Source organism: Scatophagus argus, chromosome 13 (genome assembly GCF_020382885.2).
Source record: "Scatophagus argus isolate fScaArg1 chromosome 13, fScaArg1.pri, whole genome shotgun sequence".
NCBI classification, from domain to species: Eukaryota; Metazoa; Chordata; class Actinopteri; family Scatophagidae; genus Scatophagus; species Scatophagus argus.
In genome coordinates, this window is record NC_058505.1 from 10,048,852 (window position 1) to 10,075,194 (window position 26,343).

Below are 26,343 nucleotides of genomic sequence, written 5' to 3' on the forward strand. Positions count from 1 at the left end.
TATAATAGAAACATACCGCTGATTGCAACCTTATGGGCTGATCAGTATTAAGCTATTACTTCCATCTGTAATTTTTTTTTTTAAAAAAAAAAACACCAGCATGAATCACTGATACACTTCATGCCTCAAATCCAAATCCAAGATATATTATGTGTGACATACAGACTGAAAGCCATATAAAGGCTGATCCATAATCTCTCCCTGCAGTCAGTGGAGGACAATCAGATTTAATGACCTGAGCACTGATGGCTACTGACCTTTCAAACCTCTGCATGGAGAGTGCCAGGGTTTTATTGAGCTCCTCGATGATGCGACTGGGCCCATGCAAACTGCCATACTGTAGCTGGAGTGGGTGACCGTGGCTCTGGTGAAGACTGGACAGACCGGCGAGCTGAGAGGGCAGCAGGGTGCCATGGTGAAGGGACATGCCCTGCGAAGGGGCGCACTTTTGGGAGAGAGTGCTGAGGGGATTGGGGGATGGGGAAGGGGATGTAGAGTCCAGGCCCCCTGGAGGCACACAAATCATCACTTTCTTGGGAGGCAGAGGTGGAGAGTGCTTTCCCCCAGGCATACAGGGCAACTTCATTGGCTGGCAAGAATCTAGAGATAAAAGAAATCAATTAAAAATAGAACAGAATGAGGGATTACTTAACACTGTTAAGGGGTTAGCCTGTTACACTGTATCCACTACACTTTGCTCGTGCAGACAGCTAAACAGAGCTTGTGGACGATCAGACATGGCTCAGACGTCAGTGCAGAGTGGTGGGAATTAGGCCGGAGTAATGCCACTTCCCCTGGCTGACAGATTGACAATGACAGAAAGAGCCCAGCTGACCTAACCACAGGGGAACTTAATGAGACTACTATAATCCTCTGCACGTGTGGCAACACAGGTAGGTTATAAAGCAACAGCAGCCATGGCTCATTTATCAAAACAAGCACCGTCATTTATTATGACTGACAGTGTGAGGTAATTAAATAGACAGTAGTAGGGTACAACAAATACTGTATATTGGACAAGGGAGAAAAAAAAATAAAGTGATCAAGCAATAAGTAAGAACACTGACCTGTGCTATGGTTTGGGATCCTAGAGAAAGGCTTTGGAGGGAGAGCAGGAGGCTGTTTGTGGTACAGCGGCGGCTTGGCGGGGGTATCCTGAAGATCACCTGGGAAGGTGACAGATTTCTTGCTGGACAGGGTCATCGATGACTTAACAGAGGGCTCCTGAGTGCCAATCCCACCATCCATCGAAGATCTGAACTCAATGGTCGCTAAAGACACAAAAAGTAACAACGTGTGTGGCTTGCACAAGAAAGACACTTTCTGAGAAGTTTAAAATGAGCTTGGAGACAATGGGTGTTTAACCACCCAAGACCCGTTTATCAGCGCAAAACCAGAACAAGGAACAGCGTCACCCAAACAGTTTAACAGAACTTTTGTTTTTTAATTCTTTTACAGAGCTGAGACAGTCAAGGGTTTGTGCATGATCGCATTTTAAAGCTGACAGTGGAATTCACAATGCTGCTCACATATTTGAACAAACATTGTCATTGTGTTTACACTGGGAGCTGTCCCCTGTTCCCGAATGTCATCTTAACAGAACAGTCTTTTTAAAACAAAAACCACAACGACTTTTCTATTTTGCCGTTTTGTCTACAATTATTTTAAGATATTCGAATCAAAAGATATTATGGTAACCAGTCATCATACAGATAAAACCCAAAAGACCTTCATTTTCAAGAATCACAACAAGGAAAGATCTGATCTATCTATATTTAAAAAAAAAAAGCCACACCAGACAGGCATTAGGTTTTGGCTGGTGTGTACCACATTAAATCCAGGCACAAAAGCCGATTACAATCCAGCAGCCGATCAGATGAAAGGTTAGCACTTTTTTTTTTTGTTGCCAATTTAGGATTTCTTTTCTTTTTAATGTATTTCTATTTTTGCCACTACGGATCTATTTCTATTTTCAGCATATCAGAGCAGGATGAATTTTGTCGTATAAATGTCTTTCATAGATAAAGCAAATGTAAAAATAACCGCTGCTGATTTATCAAGCTGTGCACACAAGCTTTTTTTATTATGGAAACTAGGTTGTCACTAGGCAGGAGATTTGAGCACAACTGGCCTCATTAGTAGGGTTACATTCTAAGGAGTGGCACACTTATTGTACATAAATAGGGGTGGAAGCTATTCCATTTATCAGTTTTGACCATTTTACTGAGCAGGACAGTAAGCTAATGGTCCACATTAAAAAGCATGGAGAAGTACTTGATTTTGGTCAGCTTATAAGGCATTTGTGTTAGTTTTATTTTTCTTTGACAGCAAAGACTGCTCTTTTTGTGAACACTGAAAATATGAACAAAGGCCACTCATTTCCTCATTTGCACTATTCACATCTTGGCAAGAGTCAATGGACTTTCTCAGCTTCAGCAACTTTGTTTTTGATGTCCTGAGGCATGGAGCACTCTGCTGTCAGACTCAAACATACTCTCTAGCTGTGGATAAGGGGTGTCCAAGGCACATCAAATCAAGATCAAAGACTTAATAAAACCCTACAAAATTTCTATAATGAAAGATTATATCTCTAGATGCCCCGTGCCAAATCTTGAGGAGTGCACTTCAGAGACTGCTGATTAATGAGGAGATGAATAACTGAAAACCTTCCAATTTAGCGCACTACATCTACCCCTCTTGCAGCTTCTACTTCTATGAGACAGTTTCCAGCGCAATTAAATCAGACTCTAACTGTATAATATCAGCTCACCTTTTTCAAAGATCTCTTTCAGTACTCCTCTCTTGATCAACTCATCTCTGCTCTGCCGCATGGACATCTTCCTCTCCAGAGCTGAGGGGGTAAAGGAGAATGTTATTATAGTCATTTTCATATTGGTCAAAACTTTAAAAAACTGTAAAATTAAAATTAAAAAAGCTCTCCAGAGTTCCACAGTTTCCCAAGAAATATCATTTGCCATCATGAGCTACGGTTTTTAGTAGATCTTTGATTAAATTAAATCAAATTTATTTATATAATACTAAATCACAGCAAAACTTCTCTCATGACCTTTGGAGCAGGTCTTGACCATACTCTTTCTTTCGCTTAGTCTACAGAGAGACCCAACATTAGCCCCATGAGCAAGCACTTGAAGACAGTGGTGAGGGTAAAAAAATGCCTTTTAGAAGGCAGAAACCTCATGTACCAGTGATATCAGCAATATCTATAAGTCTGTGAGGGACTAAAATGAATGATAAAACTTCGAAAATAAGGAAGGCTTTCTTCTATTTTCTTTCTAACTGTCAACAAATCCCATGAAAAGACCAACAGTAACCTTATTTTATTAATCTTTCCTGTTCTGTCTGCTGAACTCAGCACTAAACCCACAACTGTAGCTATAACCCCTTTCTGGAGAAACTGAGCCATTTTTAATAATAAAACTATGTATTTGAAACCTGTTTAAAACAGTTTTTCCAAAAACGTTATTAAAATAAAAGCAAGCAGTGCATTTTTGGGGGACTATTTTGCGTTGCCGATTAATACGCATTCGATGGGCAACCGGGCAACATAATATACACAAAATACACAGCACATCATTGGACTTTCTGTACATGTACGTTAATAATGCACTAATTGACTGGCCCCTGATAATCAGTGGCTGACATTTGTTCTGAATGGTTTGATCAGTGGTCTTCAAAAAGGTCTCTCTTTGCGCTGATAAAATGCCATAGTGTGCTGCAGGGCTCAAATGGCGTCCCGTCGGACCCCAGCCAGGGACAACAGAAAATGTCTTTGGGATGAACCGACTATCCATGAACAAATGAGAAACCGAACAGAGCATTGACCACAACGGAGCACATCTTCTCATGTCATTACTATAGTTAGTATCAATTTCTGACCTATGAAAAAACTGCTTAAAACAAGGTGGCACAGCAAATCCCTGAGAGCTAGTTAGCTGTTAGCAGCCAGTGAGCAGCAAAGCTCTGATGTGCGATTGGTTAGGAAGCTAACATAGCTAATAGCTTACAGCAGAGCTAAACACACAGCAGGACAGAGTTTCTGATCAGAGGAAAACGAAGCAATAAACAGTGAACAGAAGGTTTATGTGAGAGCACAACAAGTTACCGCTAAGTAAATGTACTGAAAAACTTCAGCTGAGTTGGAGGTAAAAGTAACTTATTTTTAGTTTGGACTTCTGTCAGAAGAGCAACTTTACTTTACTAGTGAAGTCTTTTTTTTTTTAAACAGTTTACAAATAACTTTTAACTTTGTTTTAAAACTAATGGTTTGAGCAAAATAAATGTAATTATTATTGGTGTTTTTATTACACCACTAACAGCGACTGATGATAAAGTAAAAAAAACAAACAAACATTTTGACTGGTGAATGGCATCCGGACAGATAAACGGAGATCAATGGATGAAGAGAATATTTTAACAACATTCCCATAATAATGCATCATGCACAAGAAAGCATGTTCCATAGCTACTGCTTGCTTCTGTTTTCAGCTTCAAAAGTTGAGGCACATAACATCTTTATCTGTAGGCTGAATAAAAGCAGTTAAAAAATCATGTTAGTGATTTCAAAATCCACCCTGCATGGAAACCAATTAAGAATATGAAATGAGGATGAGCAACAACACTCGAGTACACCGTGCAGGAAAATCCCCGCAGGCCTCTGTAGCTCCTGCTTAAGAGGGAGATCACAGATTGTGCCATGTGTGCTTTCCATACGACACAGGGGTCCCGTCCCAGCTCTGTCGGAAGGCAGTGTGTTCAATGCTAATGCTTCCTCACTGCGGATGCATGAAAATACTGCCAACTTGACCTCTCTTTTCCTTGCCCTCAGTCACAACACCGCAGATTCAAAACCAACTGCCGAGAGTCCAAAATTAAAAATACAAATGAGAGTCACGCCAATGTCAGACAGGCAGGCCTCTAGTGAAGAAATCTGAATACTTTTTTGCCTCTGTGTTCAAAAATAGCCCAGCAGAGTAAGTTATCATCAAACAGTACGCTCCATTATGAGCTCCTCCAGGATGTTCAATATCATTCCACACTTCAAAAGTTTTTAAGGAAAAACCCATTTGAGATCAGCTCTAAGCCGGGAATTAGTTAAGCAGCAAAACACTTTTTTGGTGGGGGGGGGATAAAAATAATACGTGACCAAAATATAACCAATGTGTCACACAAAGAATCCTCTCCACCGGAGCCTTGTGAACTAGTAAAATTGAAGAATACTAAAAGGAAATTGTGCCATTTTGCAGATGCTACTTGCGATGCTAATGCTGACAACTCCGTCAAAAAGTGATTTCAAGTCTTTAAAGGGGATAACAAATAGACGTAACTATGAGCTGATCCAGAATTTATCTAGAGGAATTTTACTAACAAGGGTAAATGCAGTCAGTGCACGAGACTATTTCTCTAAAACACTGAAGGCATCAAGGAGCAGAATCACATGTTTCATTCACAAACCTCATTGAAATTTACAAGATCAGATCAAATCAGAAACTGGAAATGTTTCTATTATTGATGTCTGTCAGTTGAGCAGTGCCTAGATAATGAAAAAGTAAACCTCATCTTACTCTTTCAATAAAACTAGGAGTCTCTGCAAGTTGATTTTCATAAAACATCCCTCTTTAACTGATCAATAATATCTACTTTTGCCTGTTAATGTCAATATCTGATCACTTGTTCTGATCTTTTTGGGGTGGACAACATTAACACATGGAAACATGTTACAGTAAGACTAATACTTTCTGTCTCTATCCATCTGTTTCCATTAAATACAAATTCTTTAATAACAAATTCTGGCAAAACATCAAACACCAAACATGAAGTCAACTTCAATTAGACTTTGACATCCCTGCTATGGGTTGTTTGCCTCCACTAACCACTCGAATTGCAGTTTATATCCATTTATATACTTTTTTTAAATATATGCAGTGAAGACACACTTTTCCCAATAAATAATTTCCAATGGGAGACATCTTCACTGACACCCTATTTTTACAAAGGAGTACAGAGGACTGATAGAGAGCTTCGTCACAAAGTGCAAGGACAATCATCTGAAACTCAATATCAGCAAAACCAATGAGCCTGTGATAGACTACAACTGTATGCCTTTTAGTGTTTACTGAAACAGTTCATGGTCAAATTAATTGTATGTGTTCATACCCTTGGCCAATAAAACAGACCACGCTTCAAATGCTGCAGCAAAGAAGCTACAAATTCTAAAGCGTGGATGCTTTACACACACAAAGAAGATCTACACAGTACACACAGTACTGAGACTACCATCAACAATTGCTATCAGTGGTTGACTAACAGCAAGAATGTCCTGGGTTTGAATCCTGGCCAGGGCAGAGAACTTTCTACATGGCATCTGCATGTGTGGGTTTCCCCGATCATTAGAAGGAAACCCATGCAACTGACCAATATCGCATTGACGTGAATGGGACAGACGGACGGGCGACAAAAACATAAGGCCTAAGGCCACGGCTATCACTATGGTATAAAACAAAGTATTTGTCAGCCTTTTGCTTGGCAGATACAATAACAAATCTCTTCAACATCACCAGGACCAGCTGTTTAGCAGAGAGGGAAAACCCAGGGCTAAAGGCTGATACTAGGTTGGCAGTGCTGTAATATGTTCAGGGATTATACTGCTGTTTCATCCAAAATGAAAAGTAATTACTCAAAGCTTTATGACATAACTGGTGTGCTATGGGATGTGCACAGTTACATAATTCCATTAACTAACTGAAAAGCCTTGGAAAAGATATTTCTTAAGATGTGACAGATACTGACTGCATGCTCACAAAACAAAAGAAGGAAAAGTTAGAAGACAAGTGAGCAGTGGCCGCACTAGCCGAGCATCCAGTCAGAAGGTAAAACACAGGCTGGTCTTGCAAAAAAAAAAAAAATTGTTGAATTTTTAATGAATACATCAATAGTCTGCAAAAAGTGGAATTTCACGTTCATTTCATCAGGAAGGTCATGTGACAGCTTCACAAAAAAAAACAAAAACCTGCTACTCACATCAAATATTTCATATTAGTTGTTGCAATAAGGTCTGTTACGTGTTTGTATGTACATAACAGTGTACCCCTGAGGTACACCACTTGAAACATCAAACAAATCTCACTATAGATCTATCAATACCAACAATCAAAATGCAATCGTTCTCGTCTGAGTATTACAAGCAGAAACTGTCCTCTAAATCACCTTGAATGTCGACCAAGTTCTATTTTGGACTGTCCACCATGGCCCAAGTTGTGTCCAACTCTCCAGCCACTCAGTCTGCACCAAGATGAGAAGATTAGACATTCATCGGGGAGACTCAGCTGAGAGAATATTAAATGAAACTGGCATATCTGAGTACAGCCTGTATTGATCTAAGAACACTGCACTTAGTTTTTTAGAGAGAATATATTCCACTGTGAAGTGACCCAGATAGTCGGAGCACATCCTACCAAGCCCCGAGGATCAGTAGCTCAAACTAAAGGCTTTTATCGAGGCAATTCTCTCAGCCTGAGCCGCACAAAAACTGTATTAAAACTTTCATGGAGTCTCTTATCAATGGTGGGCTCAAGCTGTTGAGGCTTGCACGTCAGAAACTTGGCTAAACAGGACCATGGCACGCATTAAAAATGATACTAATGGTAATGCATTAGAGGACTTCTATTTGTAAATAAATCTGCTAACTAATTGGATTAGAAATACAAATGAAGATAAAAATCAGACTACCACATGCGTGTTCCTTTGACGAATCTTCATCTAGGGAGATCAGTTTGTGATACAAGCTTGCTGTGAGAATGCATTGCGCACAATAAGACAGCATGATAAGACATCCAACTGTCAGGCCCTCCCTTCTTCCTTACTTCCTGAGGAGAAAGAGTACAGTCCTACAGAGCTGGCCTTCATATGCTTAATATCATGACACATTCATAATCCTCCACCGTGCACAGTGTCCAATTATCTATGACAACATCTGCATGCCCAGTGGCTGGTCTGCTCCCTACTGACACAGGAAACATAATCAAGAGCAAGACAACTGCAGAAACAAGACGTCAGTACATACGGACGGGAAGGTCCAAGATCATTGCAGTGCAGCAGGAGTCGCAAATATACGCTTACTATCAACTTTGTCTCCAATCGGATGTAATGAACGTATCGCATCATACATCTTCTACTGTTTATTTAATAAGATGATAAATGACCAATGATGGCCTCTGGAGATTTCAAATCAAAGCTCCATATTCCAGTTGACAAAGTATATTGAGTATATGCAGCAGTTTTACTAGATTTATTAAAGTCATCTCATCTCTCAAGGCCCTAGCTTCAAGCGTAGTAATGAATATCATGCCATGACAATTTAAATGAGGACAAATGCAACGTTCCAATTTAAAAACACAAATCAAGAGTGGGGCTACAGGTCAACCAAAGCTGACATCGTTTCCTGGATTTTTGTTGCCCTAAAGCCAGCTCTCATCACAAGAGAATAATATACAGGAAGACTGAAATTACACTGACCTTTCTTGGAAATTCTGGAAACCGTAATTCAGACTACTGAATAAAATATATGATGTGACATTTAGTCATCCAACAACAGGGTGCATTAAACACTCAAGGAGGTGAACTTCATCATGTATATCAGCACGGACTCCCCTCCATTTTGCAGAAACTATAAACATGAGGCTGGAAATTACATGTAAAACTTTGACAACACAGATGTCCTTGTAGTGTTTCCTTTTCTTTGCCATTTGGAAATCCAAAAGCCGATCATCACATAAGTATGACAATGGCCTGATAAAGCTGAAAGGGCTGGAACTCTGAGACTCTTGAGTCCAGACTCAAAAGATTAACTGTGTAAACTGTTGCCTAGTTACACATCCGGCAGACACAGACCATTGCATTCATTTGGAATCACATTTATGGCTCAACAAAAACTCCAATAGCTTCTCTTAATCTAGCTCAGTTTTGGTCTTCACCAACCTCTGAGGGAAACATTTGGCTCTTTTGTTGCTAAATGTTCCAGCAAATTAATCAGCTAACTTTGTTTGCTGCAGTTTTGTGCTGAGAAGGTAGCAAACAAATGGGTTTGTTAAAGCTTTTTCACTGAGGCCTGAAGAGGCAGCAGAAATCACTAAGTGTAAAGCAAAACAGAGCTAAAACAATGAGATTAAACATGCTAAAACACCTAGAAGAGCTGAGGGGAACAGCATAGTTGGCATCATTGTCAGTAACGCCTTTGAGATCACATATTCGTAGTCATTAGGGGCATTGCTTACATGACGGTATTTTTTGGTGGAGATTTATATCTCCCTTTAAGTGCAGTGGTCCATGTGTTGACTGGTCACTGTTCAAAAATCCTGGCGCTGCTTCCTGTCATTCAGATTTACTGCACCGGCTCAGGCTTGTGTGACCGCTACTCCTCTGCTGCCTGCTGCCCAAGTCCAGACCACATTCCTTTTACTTAAGACTTGGGGTTCATGCTTCTTCCTGAAATCGATGTGACAGGGTAGCAGTAGTGGTGTCAGTGCGGCTAAAGAACCTGCCTGATCATTGGAGCCACTTGCAGAGCCATGGGATTGGGGGAGGAAAGGGGAACCGAGTATACAGAGCCCTCTTGTGTGCAGGGAAAACAAAGATACTAGAATGAAAAGCTGTGGATTCGTAACGGGGCCCACAGAGAATGACTATGTACTGGGTCCAGAATTTTGTGCTACGCCCCTGGCTACTCGCAAGATTGCTTACAGCTTGAAACAACGTTAAAAACTCCACTTAGAGGACACTCTGGTGAGATATGCTGGTAGGTCATAATCCTCCATCGTGCTGCTATGAAAAAGGACTGAATAGAACAATAGCAGCGAAAGAATTATTTGGAGACAGCAGCATTATGCATACAAAACAAGTGGATAACAAAAGTGATGAAGAGAGCTTTTTTTGCTCAACTCCACTGTGCATTGACATCATTGTAGCAGAAAAAAAGCCCTTTTGTTGCTCAGCTCTTGATTATTGTCCTTCACCACAACAGGAGAGATGCTGTTAACATAGAGCATACATGAATGTACCAACAGAGAACATGATTGTTTCATCAAGTGTGCTCTCTCTATTAAAATACAATAAAACATCAAAAAATCAAGCATGTTAAGTTTAAAACAAGCAGATTTCGCCAGCGCTTTCATGCCTAACGAAAAATACCACTTAGTCCAGAGAGTTTGCTGAAGAGGCAGGAGGGAAGCATATTGTGAAAGAAGTACAAACTCCAGCCAAAAAGCACTCTGGGAACAATAACAGCCTAGCTAGGCTTGAGCTGTAATACAAGTAATATCAACCTAAAAGGCAAATGTTTTGCGCTTGTGGAAAGTGAAGACAAGACATCACATTATTCCCTGTGATCACATAAGAGACCGGTTGGCAGCTAAAAGAGCAATGAGGCAGTCGCAGCATAACATGATCTAATCAGACAGAATCTGATTCATTCACCAAATTCACACCTGAAAAATGCTAATTTCAGAATATTGCTAAAACAGAACATCCTGTCCTGCTCATACCGGATGCATGTCTGCAATTGCTCACCAGGCTGACAGCAGAATTCAGGATGTGTCAGCCAAGGAAAATAAATGCAGCCACATCTGAAGAGCGCATGTCCTTCACTCGCCCCTGACAACACTGAGCTGCAAGATCAAAGGAACCCTAAAAAGACCTCAGAACATGAAACTCCAACGCTGCACTTTTACTGGACCAATTTGCTGCATTTTCGATCACCCTGGAGACTGAAACTTTTTTTTTTGGCCAAAGGATACACACTGAATTTCTTTCCACAACCAGACAGGGTATAAACTAACAGGAACCATAGTTGTTTATAATACATGCGGCAGCTGCATGTATTTCTTAAGCAAAAAAATGCATTTTACCAGCAGATGTCTGTTTGAACTTCTCACTCTTCTTCTTCCTCCATTTCCAGGGCTTGAGGAGGCGTCCCAGAGTGGCGAACTTGCTCCGGCGACGGATGGGAGGAGTGTGGGTGCCAGAGACCAAGGACTCGGAACGCATGGCGGCCAGCCTCTCTACTTCCTCAGCTGTAAGGGAACAAATAAATAAATAAACAAACAAACAAACAAACAAGCAGGGTTTGGGTGAGGATGCAGAGGTGGTGATATTCTGGTAATCATGCAGGATTGCCCGCGGTGAACGCAGCAGACACTTCTGCTTACAGACATCCAAGCTGCAAGAATCTGCCAAGCGGCCTCCTGAATTCCCTGGTAACTGGATGAGGTTGGGAGAGGATAAACAAACCTGAACATCAGATAGCATTACAGAGGATACGCTCCGAGTCTAAACAGTTTGAAGCTGCATCACACTGAGCGGTTGGCATTAGCTTTCCAAAAACACTCTAAACAGACTGATAAGCACCTCATTAAGGGGGAATCTTTCTACTCCTCATCAAGCATTCACACGGTCCAACCTTTTAGATTTTAACATGCTGTCGGACATCAAAAGCGAATGTTAAGCGTTTTATTCTAACTATTAAACTATTAAATGAATGGATGAATGAATTAAATGAGTACATGTTATATTTGAACAGTAATGTAATCAGGGCTACATGCTGCCCCATTTACTAGACACCAGAAAACACGCAAAATGTGCCTATGTGATTGGAAAACAAAACCAAAGGTTTCAGCTCCAGAAAAACGATCATGACGTGATATTCAAACTGAAATCTCTGGCTCAAAACAACTCACCAAAAACTATGAACAATGCTTTGAAACTGAGATGTGCCTTTAAAATATGGAACCGTTTCTCTGCTGCTCTTGATTATCCTTATTACAAAACTAACTGAACGCAGACATTCAAATGGCCCCTCAAAAGCAGCATAAACAAAGTAAGATGCCCTGACTGAAACGGTCAAACAGCGGACATGCGGCTTCATTCTTTTCACCTCGATTATTACGACACTCACTGAAAAACAAAACAAAAGAGAAACTGAGAAAAGGACATGTTTTCAAGACTGGACCGACCACAGTCTGGATGTGTGAGGTGACCTCCAGCATAGCGTGGCAGTCGTCAGATCATCACCCATGACATGCTGTCAGGGACTGTGCTGGTTGTTTATTTTTAAATAATTAGATCACATTCACGATGTTTGCCAACACTGACATATCGCTTTGCAGGCCAGCCAGCTCCCCAGGGCAACGGGACAGCATGATAAATAATGTGACACTAATGCAGTGGAAATTACTTGAACGCTCTGGTGCCTCACAACCAACCATCTTATCAACCCCACCGGCACACCACTCTATAAACAGCTTGACAGTCAAGGCTAATCAAATACAGCAGAGTTTCAAATTTACTTCACTAGAAGTCCAAAAACTACATAAAAGGAAGAAAAAGAACTAAATGTATGATTAGCATGCATCCAACAGTCGAGTGAGAACCCGCTCTATACACTGCACACACTTTCAGTAACTTACAAAGACACAACATCCTGACATTAATTCAGCCAGTGATTTTTGGTGCATCCTGTGAAGATGAACCTTATGTACATTCTCCACCCAAACGGATGCGCAAAAGACTGATGATCCTCAGTACTGTTTAGTACCAACCCATCTTTTTTTTGTTTAATTATTGAGCCAATTAAAGGCAGAAAACACAGGAATCCAGAAAGTCTGTAATTTAAGAGCCTAATGGTGTAATTCATTACACTCTTGACAAAATCCTGGCTGAGCAGAGGAGCCCAGTTTGTGGAGTAAAATAAAAAAAAGGAGAAAAACCTCCTCCAAGTCTCCACACAGAGTGATTCAAATGTGCTGCTGCTTTAAAAGCCAGGTGATCACTTCATATCATCAGGCGCACACACACACACACACACACACCCACACACAGTGTCTGTCCCGTCTTCTTGCACATAACCTACATTCTCCACTACCGTAACACAACACATTAATACGACTGCTTTTGATTAATAACACTTGTTTGCATACCAAGATGGCTGAGTGATGATGTAATGACGCTAAACTGGAAGCGGCTTTGTGCAAACAGCCCGCACACTTCCACGCCACTGCAATGACATCTGTGGGCTTAACAGGTCATTTCAATTAACACTTAGCTTCCCACATGATAGAACCAATTCACTGGCTACACTGCACGTCTCTGTGAAGCAAACCAACAAGTAGACGAGTCAGAGCCCAACCCTGTTAGAAGTTGTGATCCAGTCAGAGGCAGCTTCAGCAGCAGCAGCAGCAACAGTGTATCGCTGCCGTTTTACTGTTCCGAGGCGGTCTCCACGCTGACCCACTTAAAATTACAACTACAGAACATCACCGTACAAGCAGACACATGAAGGAGACGCAAAAGACACAATGGCGAGTGCCTGATCTGGTTTACAAACGCGCATAGGAGCCCAGAGGCATGGCAATCGCCAGATAATGAGAGAGGAGTATCCTGGATGGCAGTACCGCAGGGCTACTATGGGCGAAACCACACAAGACTTGATAGCCTGTACTCACCGTCCTGCGTGTCGTTCCCGCGACTGCAATTGCTGCAAATGTGCTTTATCTCTTTCCCGATGTGACAGTGGATCGTAAAGGGCATGTTGTTGTTGTGGTGCGGATGCTGACCGTGCCCTTTCTTGTGGCCGAGTGACATTATTTTGACTAGGCTGAACGCCTTTTTCTTAGGTTTCTCCACCGCCACGGGCGTGTTTTCTCGACAGCTAAACCAAGTGCCGCTCATGATGGTGGGCGCAGGATCCACCGTCGGGTAATTGGCCGCCTTGAACATCGGGAACGCGAAAACGAGAGCAGAGCTTCAGTGCGCGTTGTTACGACCAAGCGGATTTAAATTAAAGGGCCCATCAATTGAGTCCTACCTGACCTACGGCAGCATCGACCACAAGCCAGTCGCTTCTCTCTCTCTGCTGTATCCCCACACCTTTACCTGAGATCCCAATATGTGCAGCTACTCGGTTGCGCAATGCAAAAGTCACTGCTGCCGAGGGAAGAAAAGCACTGCTTCCAGATCCAAGTGAGCTAATAATAAAAAAGAGGGTGAGTAGTGAATGGCAGAGACTACCTCTCCCTCCCAGAGCTGCAGACTGCAGTCGGTTGTAGCTAATCCACGATTAGTGGAGCTGAGCAAGGAGGGCTTGTGATTGGCTGCACGGTGCGTTCCTCTAATAGGCCACTGTGAACGGAGGAAAAGTTGCCGTTTGATAATATGATTCCAGTAAGTGTTTTTTACTGTTAGTTACATAATATGATAAACTCTTTATGTATTTAGAAACGGCTGCAATAACAACTAAGCGATACAAAACCACCACTTAATGTAATTCAGGCTTGATGTCTGCAAAAACAGTGAGTTATAATGTGCCCTCGGTCTAATAAACATATGAATTATTCACTGAGAAGAGTTAAATAATGAATATAGCCTGATCTAAGGTGAAAGAATTTACTTGTGTAACCAACTCTAGGTTTATACAAATCTAAAGCGAACCATGCGTAAAGAGAATGGACCTTACAAATTAGACAATTTGGCAAATCCAAAATAAGGTAACAATAGGGATGATACAGTGGTGATTAGGTTGAACTGATTTCCTTCAGTGAGCTAGTCTTGACTTTGAATCTGTGTGACTTTAGCTACATACTGTGAAGGGAAATGGGCCTCAAAATGAGCTCTGTGGTTCCTCGAATCCTCAGTGTGGATTTTGAGTTGAAAGGATTAACAGGGAATTGTTTGTCTGACAGGAAGGGAATGACTTCAATGTGTGTTACTGTGTCAGTGATACGGTTTCTTAAGACACATGATTAAAATGAGATCTGTACTGTCTAAACTACTGTTGACACAGTGAATGTTCACTGTTCTGTTCAGTCGTCAAAAAAGGCAGAAAAGTTGACTGTAAGTTTATCTGAAAAGTGACTTTCTTGAGGTGCATTCGGAGGACTATTTAGAGTGTTGTGTGTCGACAACAGAATTATTTAAATTCCCACCAGGAAGGCAGATTAAATTGCATGGCATTTACTTATACATATACACATCTGCATCAATTAATTTAGCATTAGCAATAAATGACATCAATGGATAGCAAATTAAGTGGACATCCTCCACATTTATCCATCCTCTGGCTGACACAAAACTGACAAGAGGCTAAAAGATTTAGTGAGATGTGGGAGCTATGGGGACGAATGAGGTGAATGCAAAAAATTCTAACATCTATCTAATTTGGTCATAATAACAGACAACAGCTCAGAGAATTAAAATCAAAGAAAAGAAACACAGCAAAGGGATTGTAATCAGTGGTCAGAACACTCAATACATGAAATGAGAGAGCTCTGCCAGCATATCAGGAAAGCATTAAATATTCTTTTACTGCATCGCAAATTCAAAATAGCCACTCGCCTGATCCCTGGAGTTACTGAGCGCACTTTGGGGTAATTGATAACATTAACAGCCGGTTAATGAGGTGTTAATGTTAGAAAAAGATAACGGACCCCACGGTATTTCCAATCACATTTCCTACAGAGCATTGAACGGTCGTGGGCTCGGGGTGAGTATCTTTGATGTTCCTTCAATGAGCTGCAGCTTATTCCAGTGACATCAAAGCCCTCTCTGAAATGAGGGACAGAGGAACTTGCTTTACTCCCACCCACCCAATGCTGCAGCTGCCCTCAGTTGGCTCTTTTAGCTGCGAAGTTTCACTGTCTTGCATGCGTTAAAAAGTTTCGCAAAAATGGCGAGACAGAGAGTTACTTTTATGCATGAAAAATATTTTGCAAAAAAAAAGAGTCAATGAAAAAAGGAGCCACACATGACATAGAAAATACGTGGCAGAGTGTGACTCCCGTCAGTGCACATTATTCTACCAAATGACCTGTGCGACTCTCAGTTCTGATATTGGCCTCAAAACTATTCTGGTTTATTTGGAAGCACTTCTTGTCACGCTCGAGAGCACTTTGGGATCGCTTTCCCATCAGGTCATTCACACAAGAGTCAGATAATTAAAGCTACAAGACAGGACGTTCGTTGGCTGCAAGGAAGCAACGTCACATGTGGCTCGCTGTCTGAGGCAGTGCTGATCAGTGCACAGGGACTTCACTTTGGTTCATAAGGGAAGAAAGGATGAACATGCATAATTAAAGAGAGAAGATTTTAAAGTTTTAAAGTGTACAACTAATAAGAGAAATGGTAAACTCTGATGAGCTTTTTTTTTCCCTCATACTTTTAAATGTATTTATTCTTTGTGTCAACTCTCAACTAAAACCTGGCACGGTCTTCAGAAGTGAAGTATAGTTTCCTGTGGCTGACAACATCTGTCGCAAACTGTCACAACAAAATTAAACTGACACACTAAGCTCATCCAAAGCTGCTAAGCAGTTTGCCGATCCTCCCTGACTCACCTGTGATGGATATGTTAACTCACAGCGCTGTTGATGTCATGAAGAGGCAGGGAACATATATGGTTTCTGCTACACTTACTAGAATAAATTTAAAATAAACAGTAAAATGGGTGCCATTTCTCCTCCTTCAATATTATGGATTCTGGTTTAAACTGGTTTCGGTTTATGTGGTGCAGGTTTTAGGCTAAACAATCTTACAACTTCCGACAGAGCAGCCTGTCACTACAAATCTGCTGTTCCTGTCCTCCCTGTTATCTCTCTGTCTCTTCCCATCTGTCATTCTCTCTCTCTCTGCATTATTATGTCTTACTCTCTCATGGTTAGACACACACAAACCACATTTCCTTAACACAATCTAAAAGAGCATTAATCAGGTGAATGTGTGGTGTCTCACCTTTTTCTGCTTGTATGGAAATGTGGATGATTGCTATGCAGTTATACTCTGTGCAGTAAATAGATTCCCTCAACATTAAGCTCAGGCTTTCCTCTCAGTATTCAAAAGTATTGCAACATGATTACAACTCCACAGAGTGTAACATTTCGGGAATGATGTGTGTGTATTTGGACAAGAAACAGGAACACAGAGCAAGAGACAGAACAAATGTCAAACTGAGATAGAATCGTATCCACTTGTTTTAATAAACGGTTGTGCATAGCGACAACTTCCCCTCTTGACATTAGCAGTCACTGTGAATATAATTCTGCTCAGCCACTGAAGCCAACAGAAATGTTCACAGAGTGCTGCCACAGGCTGTCAGGGATTGTGGTAAGATGCTTGCGACTACAGTTCCAGAAAACTGTAAACGGATGACTGCTCGCTTTTCATCTGTGTCATAATTCACTCCTGTCTGTCTTTTCCTCTGCTCCTCCTGCTTGTCCTGCCCTGTCACAATATGTGTTCTGTACTGCTGGATACATCATGGAAGTTTTGAACGCCAAATAAAAGGGTGGCAACATAACCGATATTAAGGAGCAGTCGGTGTGAATGGAAAACAATGTAATTTTAGAAGCTGTTTAAGTCCTTTTTTTTTTAAATGGTAAGTTATCTTTTGTCCATCCCTGTAGAGGAAACTCATTTCCATCCAGCAGTGGGCAGGGATCAACTCCAGTTGTAAGCCATTGCCTTGGTCCGGGGCACTGATGGGAGATAAACCTAACATATATGTTTTTGTTAGCTGGGCTAAACCAGAGCACCCAGATGTTGAACTCAGGATCTTCATGCTGCAAGGCAACAGTGCTAACCACTAAGCCACAATAACAATGTGGCTGTTTCTAATGAACAACAATGTGTATCCAGTTTTCTCAAGCAGCATTCTTGTCACATAGAGCATCTCAACTGATAAAACTAGTTATGGGCCTACGTGCAAATGTAATAATAACAACAGCAACAACAACAACAACAATAATAATAATAATAATGGTAAAATGTCTTGTCTTAATAATTATTTTTACTGCATTGCAAATGTGTATCCAGTTTTCTCAAGCAGCATTCTTGTCACATAGAGCATCTCAACTGATAGAACTTTATGGCCACATTCCCTACTGTTTTTTGTATTTAAGTGAGAATGTAAAATAAAATCTTTATTATAAGTGAACACAATTGACTGAGCTGGACAAAAGTGTGCATATAACAATTTGGTGTTATTAAAAACTTAATTGTGCTAGTAAAAACCATGGTATCTATACAGAACACTTGACTTGTACATAGACATTGTATGTTGTTGTTCATTTATACGCCGCATCCTCACCTTCTCGGGTGCATATAACATTTCTGTGTTTATTTCTTTTTATGAATTGCTACAAAAATCCCCAAAAGCTCACAAAATACTGGGATTGGTGCAGTAACAGTTGAAGGCCAATTCACTTCAGAGCTGCAAAGCTTATCCTGTGTTACAATGCCGCCATCTAGTGGGGGAAACTTGATCATTTTGCGACAACTGACACTAAACAAAAGTACATAATGAGTATTTCTTCTTACGTCCATAATTGTATGACTTGCGGTTTCGACATAAACCTGAGCGAATATTCTCAACGAGGGTTGGTGTTCTTATGGTCTCATGACGGAGATATTATTATGGGATCTGTATTGTGCAAAAAAAAGCCTTCTGCGTTGGTACGTAACGACGTAATACGCACACTTCCCAAAGAGAAGTCAGATGCGTAGGACGCAGCTTCCATGTTTCAAAGTCTTACGTCTTCTTGTGGTTGAGACAACGAGTATGTGAATAACGCCAAAATGAGCGCGATATTAACGGACAATGGTTGGTGTTTAACACTCAATAAGCTCCAATGATGTCCGCAGATAAAAATATTGCGTCAGGATAACTTAAAATGCTAATTTTAACGGAAAATGTGCAGCACTGCATTAAATCTTATTTTTTTAAAAACAAAAAACAAAAAAATAACAAACGGTCGTCTCTTGTGTGAAACCATAGAATTGTAACACTTGTGTCCTTCAGACCTCCCTCCCCTCCCCTCTCCTCTCCCCGACTTGTCGTCCCACCCCTGCAGCTCGTGTCTGCAGCTCTGTGGGAGACAGTGAAGCAGGGAGCTGTGACGTACTACGGACTGCTGGAGGAGTTCGTAAGCACAGTGCTGGAAACGGTCCCTGAACTGCTCACGTCCACAGACAGAGTTCAACTAGTTATGGGCCTACGTGCAAACGTAATAATAACAACAGCAACAAAAACAACAACAATAATAATAATGGTAAGATGTCTTGTCTTAATAATTATTTTTATTGGTGTCTTAGTGCAATAACATCTAATTATTTTATTATGCTGCGATAAACTTGTCCTCTATCTACCAAAAATACCACTGATGGAATGTAGCTAAATTTACTCTGAATAAATTACTCAAGTATTGTACTTCATGTTAAATTTGAGATAACTACTTTTTACACTTTATCTTTTTAGTATTTTCTTCCCGCACCACCTTCTGCTTCCACTCTAGCGGAAACAATTAGTTGATTAATTCACTGTTACACGATTAATTGTCAGCTATTTTGATAAATCTTCCATCTTCACAAATGTGAAGGTTTGCCTCTTTGAGCTTTAGATCATTTTAATCACTTTGAATTTTGGACTGTGAGATGGAGAAAACAGGTGTTATGAAGGTGTCACTTTGGACTCTGGGTAATTTTTACAGGATTTCTCATTATGTTCTGTGGTTTTCCTAAGCAGCCAATCACTCAATTGACAAAACAATGAGTGGATTAATCCATAGTGAAAATAATCATGAGCTGCAGTCCTGTTCAAAAAAGTTCAAAATGAGTTTCACTTCAGCCAACTACAACAGTGAAACACTGTTTTTACACTGATCCATGAGTACTAATAACCATTACTATTTCTCATGCGTTATTTTCCACTAAATTTATTCGACAGCTACAGTTACTGCAGTAAAAATAAAAAAATAGACTACAGTCAAACAACATATGGTTAATCATATCGAAGTTTGAATTACCTTTACCTTCCTGCTTACCGGCTATAACAATAAAATGCTGCACAATGTTCATTAATCATAATAATTAAAAATGAAACTGCCAAATGTTGTTGTACAGTAAGTATAATGACAACAAAGATTTCTGTTCTATTCACTGTAAGAGTTTGTTTGTACCGCTGAAAGGGACCACCGTAAGTGTGAAAACACCCAGAGCTGACAAATAAAGCCTTCACTGAATTGTTCTGTCCCCTGACATGCCACCAGGTGGTGCTAGAGTTGTGCAGGCAGGAGGCAGACAGGAGCCATTCTGCGTTCTACATTCTGAGTGGTACTTTTCCTGCTGATAATTCTTTTACCAAACACATAACACTTGACTCTGCACACGCGTGCAATTCTTATTCAGCATATGGTACTATCGGTGATAGTTTTCAGATGATGGGCTGCCAGCACAGGGCCAAACGTCCACACATAACTTAGGGTGTTTTCACATATAGTCTTTTTAAACGAACCAAGCTCTAAAGTGGACCAAAAAGTGAACCATGGCGAGTTCATTTGAAAGAGGCCTCAGCCGTCTTTCTGTCCACACAGTACAGTTGTACAGTTCCTGTGGAACTCTCAGACCTTTACTGCTTTGGATTATGGCTAACCGTCACTTGGAACAAGATGGCAACTGCTATATTTGCCTTTGCCTCCCATATTGCTGTGGTATGAAGTTAGATTAGCCCACAGATGTTAAGAAAAGAAAACTCTTCCGTGTTTCTATTCTGTTTTTTCAAGTATAGTGTCATGTGACCTGCAGCAAGCCTAAAGAGCTAAAATACAGTGGAAAGAGGGAAAAGTAAACTGGGAGCGCGTTCTGTTCACAATGGACAGGTTAAGGGAACCGCTCCACAGACTTGAAACGAACCAAGTTAGTTCGCTGTATTCACATATGTGCAAAAAATGCTGGCTTTTCGCTCTCAGTTTGTTTGTACCGCTGAAAGGGACTAAGTGTGAAAACACCCAGAGCTGACAAATAGAGCCTTCACTGAATTCTGTCCCCTGATATGCCACCAGGTGGTGCTAGAGTTGTGCCGCCATGATGATTTCACCAGCCCACTGAACATCAAGCCTCATCTGAGCAGAACAGACACCTACATTAAAAACCAGGATAAAGTGGTAGGTGCCCCCGTTCTCTCCATCCCAGTCTTTCTTTATGTCATTTTCATTCATGTATGTGCTTTTTTATTTGCTTTTTTAAGACTTCCCCTTTTAAGACGTGATAAAGTAAAAGCATCAGTGACAAACTTCCTGAGGTTGGTTAACTCTAGTGGATGATCAGTGTCAGAGGGATATCTTTTATCAGGTGAGTTACTTTGTACTGTATATCTCATCATCATATCCTGTCGGATTTTTGTTGTTTAAATGCTTGGATGATACCCTTAATGTAACACTCAGGATCTTGCCTCAAAGGGGCCTTGCAATATTTTCTGAAATGTAACAAATATGTCTCCTTTTATGAAATCTTCCCAACAGTGTTTGGCCCTGAATATAACTCAGCCTTACAGGATCTCATGGGAAAATTCCTCTTCAGTCTGCAAAAGCTGTTGCCTGTCCCAAGCATTGAGGAAGTACGTACATGACAAACAATAATTATGTGACAAATAAAGAAAAAAAAGTATAGATATGTAACATTTTTAACAGTTGCATCTATTGAATGTTCAGTATGTTTGTAGATTAGCACAGAATCAATTAAATGTTCATATTCTTATTCCATCCTGCTTCCTGCTGTTCCATCCAGATGATGTCAGTTGTAACTTTAGAAAATTCAGTAATGCAGAATTGTGTTCGAGGGTTGCAAGAAAGTAAGTTTTGTAAGCTTCATCTAAACCTTGTGTGGAATTAGCTTTGTATTGGGTATACAATATCCAGTGGGTTTTAGTTTTCCTGCCTTCATTAACTTAAAACAATCACATCTACCTTGATACATTAGTCTGTAGTTACTGGAGGAAGATACGATCTCCGGCTTGGACATGTTTTGCCTTCCCTTGGAGATGTTTAGAGACGTTATGGGAAATGTAGAAAAGTTAATTGATGCAAATTTACACAAGGAAGTTAATAAAATGTTTAAATATCAAATCCTGAAATACAGTATAACAACATCTTGATTTCAAGTGTTCTGTTCCATTTCAAGACTCCCCTTTGGCTCAGTCTCTCCCCTTCCATCCTGAAAGAGTGTGCAGACTTCGTGAATAAACCTGAGCCCCTGAAAACAGTCATTCAGCATCATAAACAACACGGGCACGAAGTTCCAAAAGTTGTAGTTACTGAATATAATTTTCATTTTCATTTTTTTCTAGTTTTGTCTTCCTCCACTGACGATAGCATCCTTTCCAGCCTGTCCTATCACCTCGCCAAATGTGGACTATGACGAAGGAGACACGCTTTTCAAATCTGGATCCACCTTTGTCTCACAAGATTGGCAGGGAGATAGCTTGCTTGGCAGAGAATCAAAAAAGGATAAAGAAGAAAAGGAGATAAATACAGAATTGATGAGGAATGTAGCAAGAAATGGACCACGGCATGCTGATGATCTGACTGAAGACCAGGGAGCCTCTGTTGAAGTAATACTGCCTGCTTTTTATGAAAGTGAGACCAATGATGGTGATGACATGGACAAAAAATGGTTTCACCCTATGAAAACTGGCAGTAGGAATTCCTCACAAACCTTCAAGTGTCTTGTTTATGGCCAAAATTTTGTCTCCCTTTACAAACTAAAGAAGCACAGGACTACCCATCGTGGTTGCTTTACAAGCAGAAAGAGTGGCTTTTTTGAGGAGATAAATGTGCATCCTACTTGTATTGAGAAAAATTCTTCTCAAAGTGAGGCTGAGCTTCTGTCTTTGGCAAACGCACTTTATCAGTCAAGTTTGAATAGTCTTACAAACTTTGAGCAGTCTAATGATGACTGTGGTCTTATTTGTGTCTTTATTTGTTTGTGGCAAGGCTTTCACTTACCAAAAGAACTTTGACAAACACCAGAGGATTTGTGCTGTCAGTAGTAAACGACCAGCAGAGACACAATGTCCCGCAACCTTAGTTCATCACTCCAAACCAAACCCTATTGATACGACCAAAGTGTCCCACCCCAATGAAACTGAAACTAGGCCCTCAAATGTTGTACCCCTGGAATCAATATCTAAGAGAAATAGTCGTGTCAAACAGTGCTCAGTGTGTTGCAAAATATTTACATCTTCTACTGACTGGATGAGGCACATGAGATGCCACCTTGAACAGAGTCCTTTCCTTTGTTCTTACTGTGGGAAAGACTTTGACAACTATGAGGACTACGAGACACACCAGGAAGGTAAATGCAGAGTTTCAAACCAGCACCAGCAGGACAGTACCTTGAGCAGCTCAAAGAAACAAAATTAGGAGAATACAGTTGTTTCAAGTGACACAGATCAGGTCCCAGCAATCATAGCTGCTCCTGCCAAGTCACAGGCCATGCAACCATATAAATCAACTCTGATGTATCAGGACTGTGGCCAGGTTTTTACTTACTACAAGAGGTTTGAGAAGCACCAGAGCAAGCAGTTCCAAAAGAGATCCTCAAAGGAAAAGGCAAACCACCACAAACTATTTCGTTATCAATGCAGGTAATTTCCCATCTGCTGACACAAGCAATGGAAGCGATGCTGAGACAAGTTGTGAAAATGCAAAAACTCCAATCTCCACCAACCATGCTGATGGCTCCCAGGCAAAATCTTGCACCATCAAGTGCACCATGTGTGAGAAGAGCTTTTCAAAAATCGTCCTTATGAAGAAACACTATTCCAAGTCTCATAAAGTTAGAGGCTCATACCCCTGTCCTTTGTGCAAGAGAACCTTTGTGAGATTGTGTGAATTGGTTCAACATCAGCAAAACAAAAAATTGTACCAGTGCGCTGCCTGCAAGAAATGTTACTCAAAATCAGGACTAATTGATCATGAAAAAGTACATACTGCGAGTTTAACACCACGCATTTGTGAAACGTGTGGAAAAAGCTTCAGATTTCTCGCTCATCTGGTTCTGCACCAGAGGAAACACAGAGAGCGACAGCCTAGTGTTTGTTCCTACTGTGGGAAACAGTTCAGTACAAAAGAGTGCCTGAGAGCGCTCATGGTGAGGCACACAGGTGGTTACCCATGCCCAATGTGTGGGAAAAAACATACCTGAAATGGCATCTGTATAAACACACAGGTCAAGAGCCATACCTCTGTGACACCTGTGGAAAAGGCTGGCCGAGCTCAGCTCAGCTCAAGCTTCACGTGATTCAACATACAGAGGAAAGACCGTTCAAGTGTGAAGACTGTGGCGTGTCCTACAAGAGGGAATCCTCTTTGATAGCTTAAACAACGAGCTGAAAAAACACATGATGGTTCACACAGGAGAACGGCCATTCACATGTTCGAGGTGTAGCAAAACATTTACAAGAAAAGCTAGACTTAGGGAACACAGAGAAAAGGCGTGTCAGTGACTTCATGCTGTTTGTGGACTTCCACTGTGTTAAAACGGTTCACATTTTAGGTGCCATACTACACCAATCAACCACAACATTAAAACCACTGAGAGGTAAAGTGAATGAAATTAATCATATGTTTACAATGCAGTTTTCTGCGAGGAAACCTTGGGTTCTGACAGTAATATGGTCATGTGGATGTTCTTTGATACACACCACCCACATAAACATCCTGGAGGCCCCACCTGGTGGGAGGGTGCATTTGGCTTATTCCGGCGCGTCCCACAGATTCTCGATCAGGTTGGGATCTGGGGAGTCTGCACGCCATTGTTGTGGTCCTTGAGACATTCTTGAGCTGTTTTCAAAATGTGATGGGTTACACTGTCCAGCTGGGGGGGAGGCTGCTGCTGACAGGAAGAGCTGTTGGCTGATATCTCAATGCTGTAAATGTACCATGACTTTTAGGATTCAGTCACAGATGTATAAATAAACTACAATGTTTTGTCTGAAACTGTGAATGATTCTTATTCACTGAGAATAAAAATGGAATTTTTCCTCGCAGTTTGTCAGATCAAAGCTTTTTCTAAAACGTGCTGATGTCTACAAGGTTTTCCCACGGGCTACAAAAAGCTCAAGGCTGTCTGATAGAGGTAGGGGAGAGACAGACTCATAATTTAATTAATTCATTCATTTTAGATGAATCCAATTCCACAAAAATAGCACAGACAGTGTTAACACAAAACACCCACAGGTACTGCTGTAACCGCTGTTGTGACCATTAAATAAACCCAAAATATATGAATGTTTTTCATTATACATATTTGAGCAGAACTCAAAGGAATCACGACCTCCTGGAGGAGTCTGTGATCCCGGGAGCTGTGTTGTTTGGTTCAGCAGCCCTTGATCCGGTTAAGGCAAATTGGTCTCAGAGGAGAGGCTGGACTAAGAGCGATTCAGAGACCTTATATGAACAGGCCACAATGGAGCTGAAGTACTTGAAACGGAATTGGGAAACCAGGGCCTTTTTCTGGAGCCAGACCTGGGATTGGGGCTAGCTAATGAATGACTGGTGGCCGTGCCTTAACCCATGGGGCTTGGTAAGGCACAACTTAAGAAAACTAGACGGGGCTGGGATAGCCATTAGGATTAGGTACACTGTCTGGTAGTCTGGTACAGTCTTGTAGACAAAGGCAAACACTTTGTGGAGCTCATGAACCCACCAAACACATCCTCTTTGGATGCGACCAAAGTGAGGTTCCTCCACAGAAGCCAAAATTATATTTTCCATATCCGCCAGTATGCAAGGGTCCTCCAAGGTCCGCTTGAGTCCACGGTCCTATTGGGGTGCCTAGTGGGTGCCTCCCTTTGGAGCTTTCCCAGGCATGTCCAACTGGATTTAGGCCCTTGGTTAGACCCAGAACTCACTGGAGGGTCTTCGTATATCATCTGGCCTAGAAACTTCGAATATGTCACCTTGGACCCTGAGAAACAGCGACAGACTTTTCCACTATTTTCTGAACATAACCATGAGTTGTACCTCCACATGGGAGTAGCAGACAGCCAGAAGAATGTCTTTCAAGTGCGGCAAACAGTTTAATGAGAGAGACGTTTCCGAAAAAAGGCTTCATGCATGACAGTTGAATGTTTTTTCATAGACAGACTGCATATGAGCTTCTGTATACACATTTCACCTTGTACAGCAGCCTTGGGGCACAAAAAGTCTAATGAGTCACACTCAAGCTGTATGCAATGTACGCAATCTGTAAAGCTGATTAAAGTCACAAATCACATCCAAGAAAATGGCAGCATGCAGGGAGTGAATGTATCTTTGTCAAAATGAAGATGAAATTAGGGTGCAAAATATGTGACACTGTTTTGTAAATCTTTGACAAGACCTGTTGTCTTAAGCATCAGACCTATTTTCTATACACAGCCTTGTCTCTGCAAAGCACAGAACCCTCAGTTTTTCACTTTGTCTGTTTTCCCACTTTCTCTGCTAATTAAGAAACAGCGTTTCAGGCAAG

At 41.1% G+C, this 26,343-nt stretch overlaps 1 protein-coding gene and 1 long non-coding RNA gene across 8 annotated transcripts in view; one reads left to right on the forward strand and one right to left on the reverse strand.

Annotated features, from left to right (window-relative positions):
• The window catches only part of LOC124069919 (phosphatase and actin regulator 1-like), a 48,874-nt gene that overhangs the window by 14,450 nt on the left and 8,081 nt on the right, over positions 1 to 26,343 (reverse strand). The window contains exons 1-6 of one of the 7 annotated variants that reach the window (XM_046409435.1): positions 13,874 to 14,070; positions 13,512 to 13,776; positions 10,920 to 11,084; positions 2,771 to 2,851; positions 1,068 to 1,271; positions 258 to 600 (exon numbers count right to left, since the gene is read on the reverse strand). In XM_046409435.1, coding sequence (XP_046265391.1) covers positions 258 to 600; positions 1,068 to 1,271; positions 2,771 to 2,851; positions 10,920 to 11,084; positions 13,512 to 13,737 — 1,019 coding nt within the window. In that variant the 5' untranslated portion in view covers positions 13,738 to 13,776; positions 13,874 to 14,070. The other 6 variants (XM_046409438.1, XM_046409437.1, XM_046409436.1 and 3 more) reach the window with 6 other exon arrangements.
• LOC124069921 lies at positions 21,097 to 24,203 on the forward strand. Its single transcript, XR_006845123.1, has 3 exons — positions 21,097 to 21,183; positions 21,354 to 21,448; positions 22,178 to 24,203. It is a non-coding gene; the product is annotated as an uncharacterized LOC124069921 (long non-coding RNA).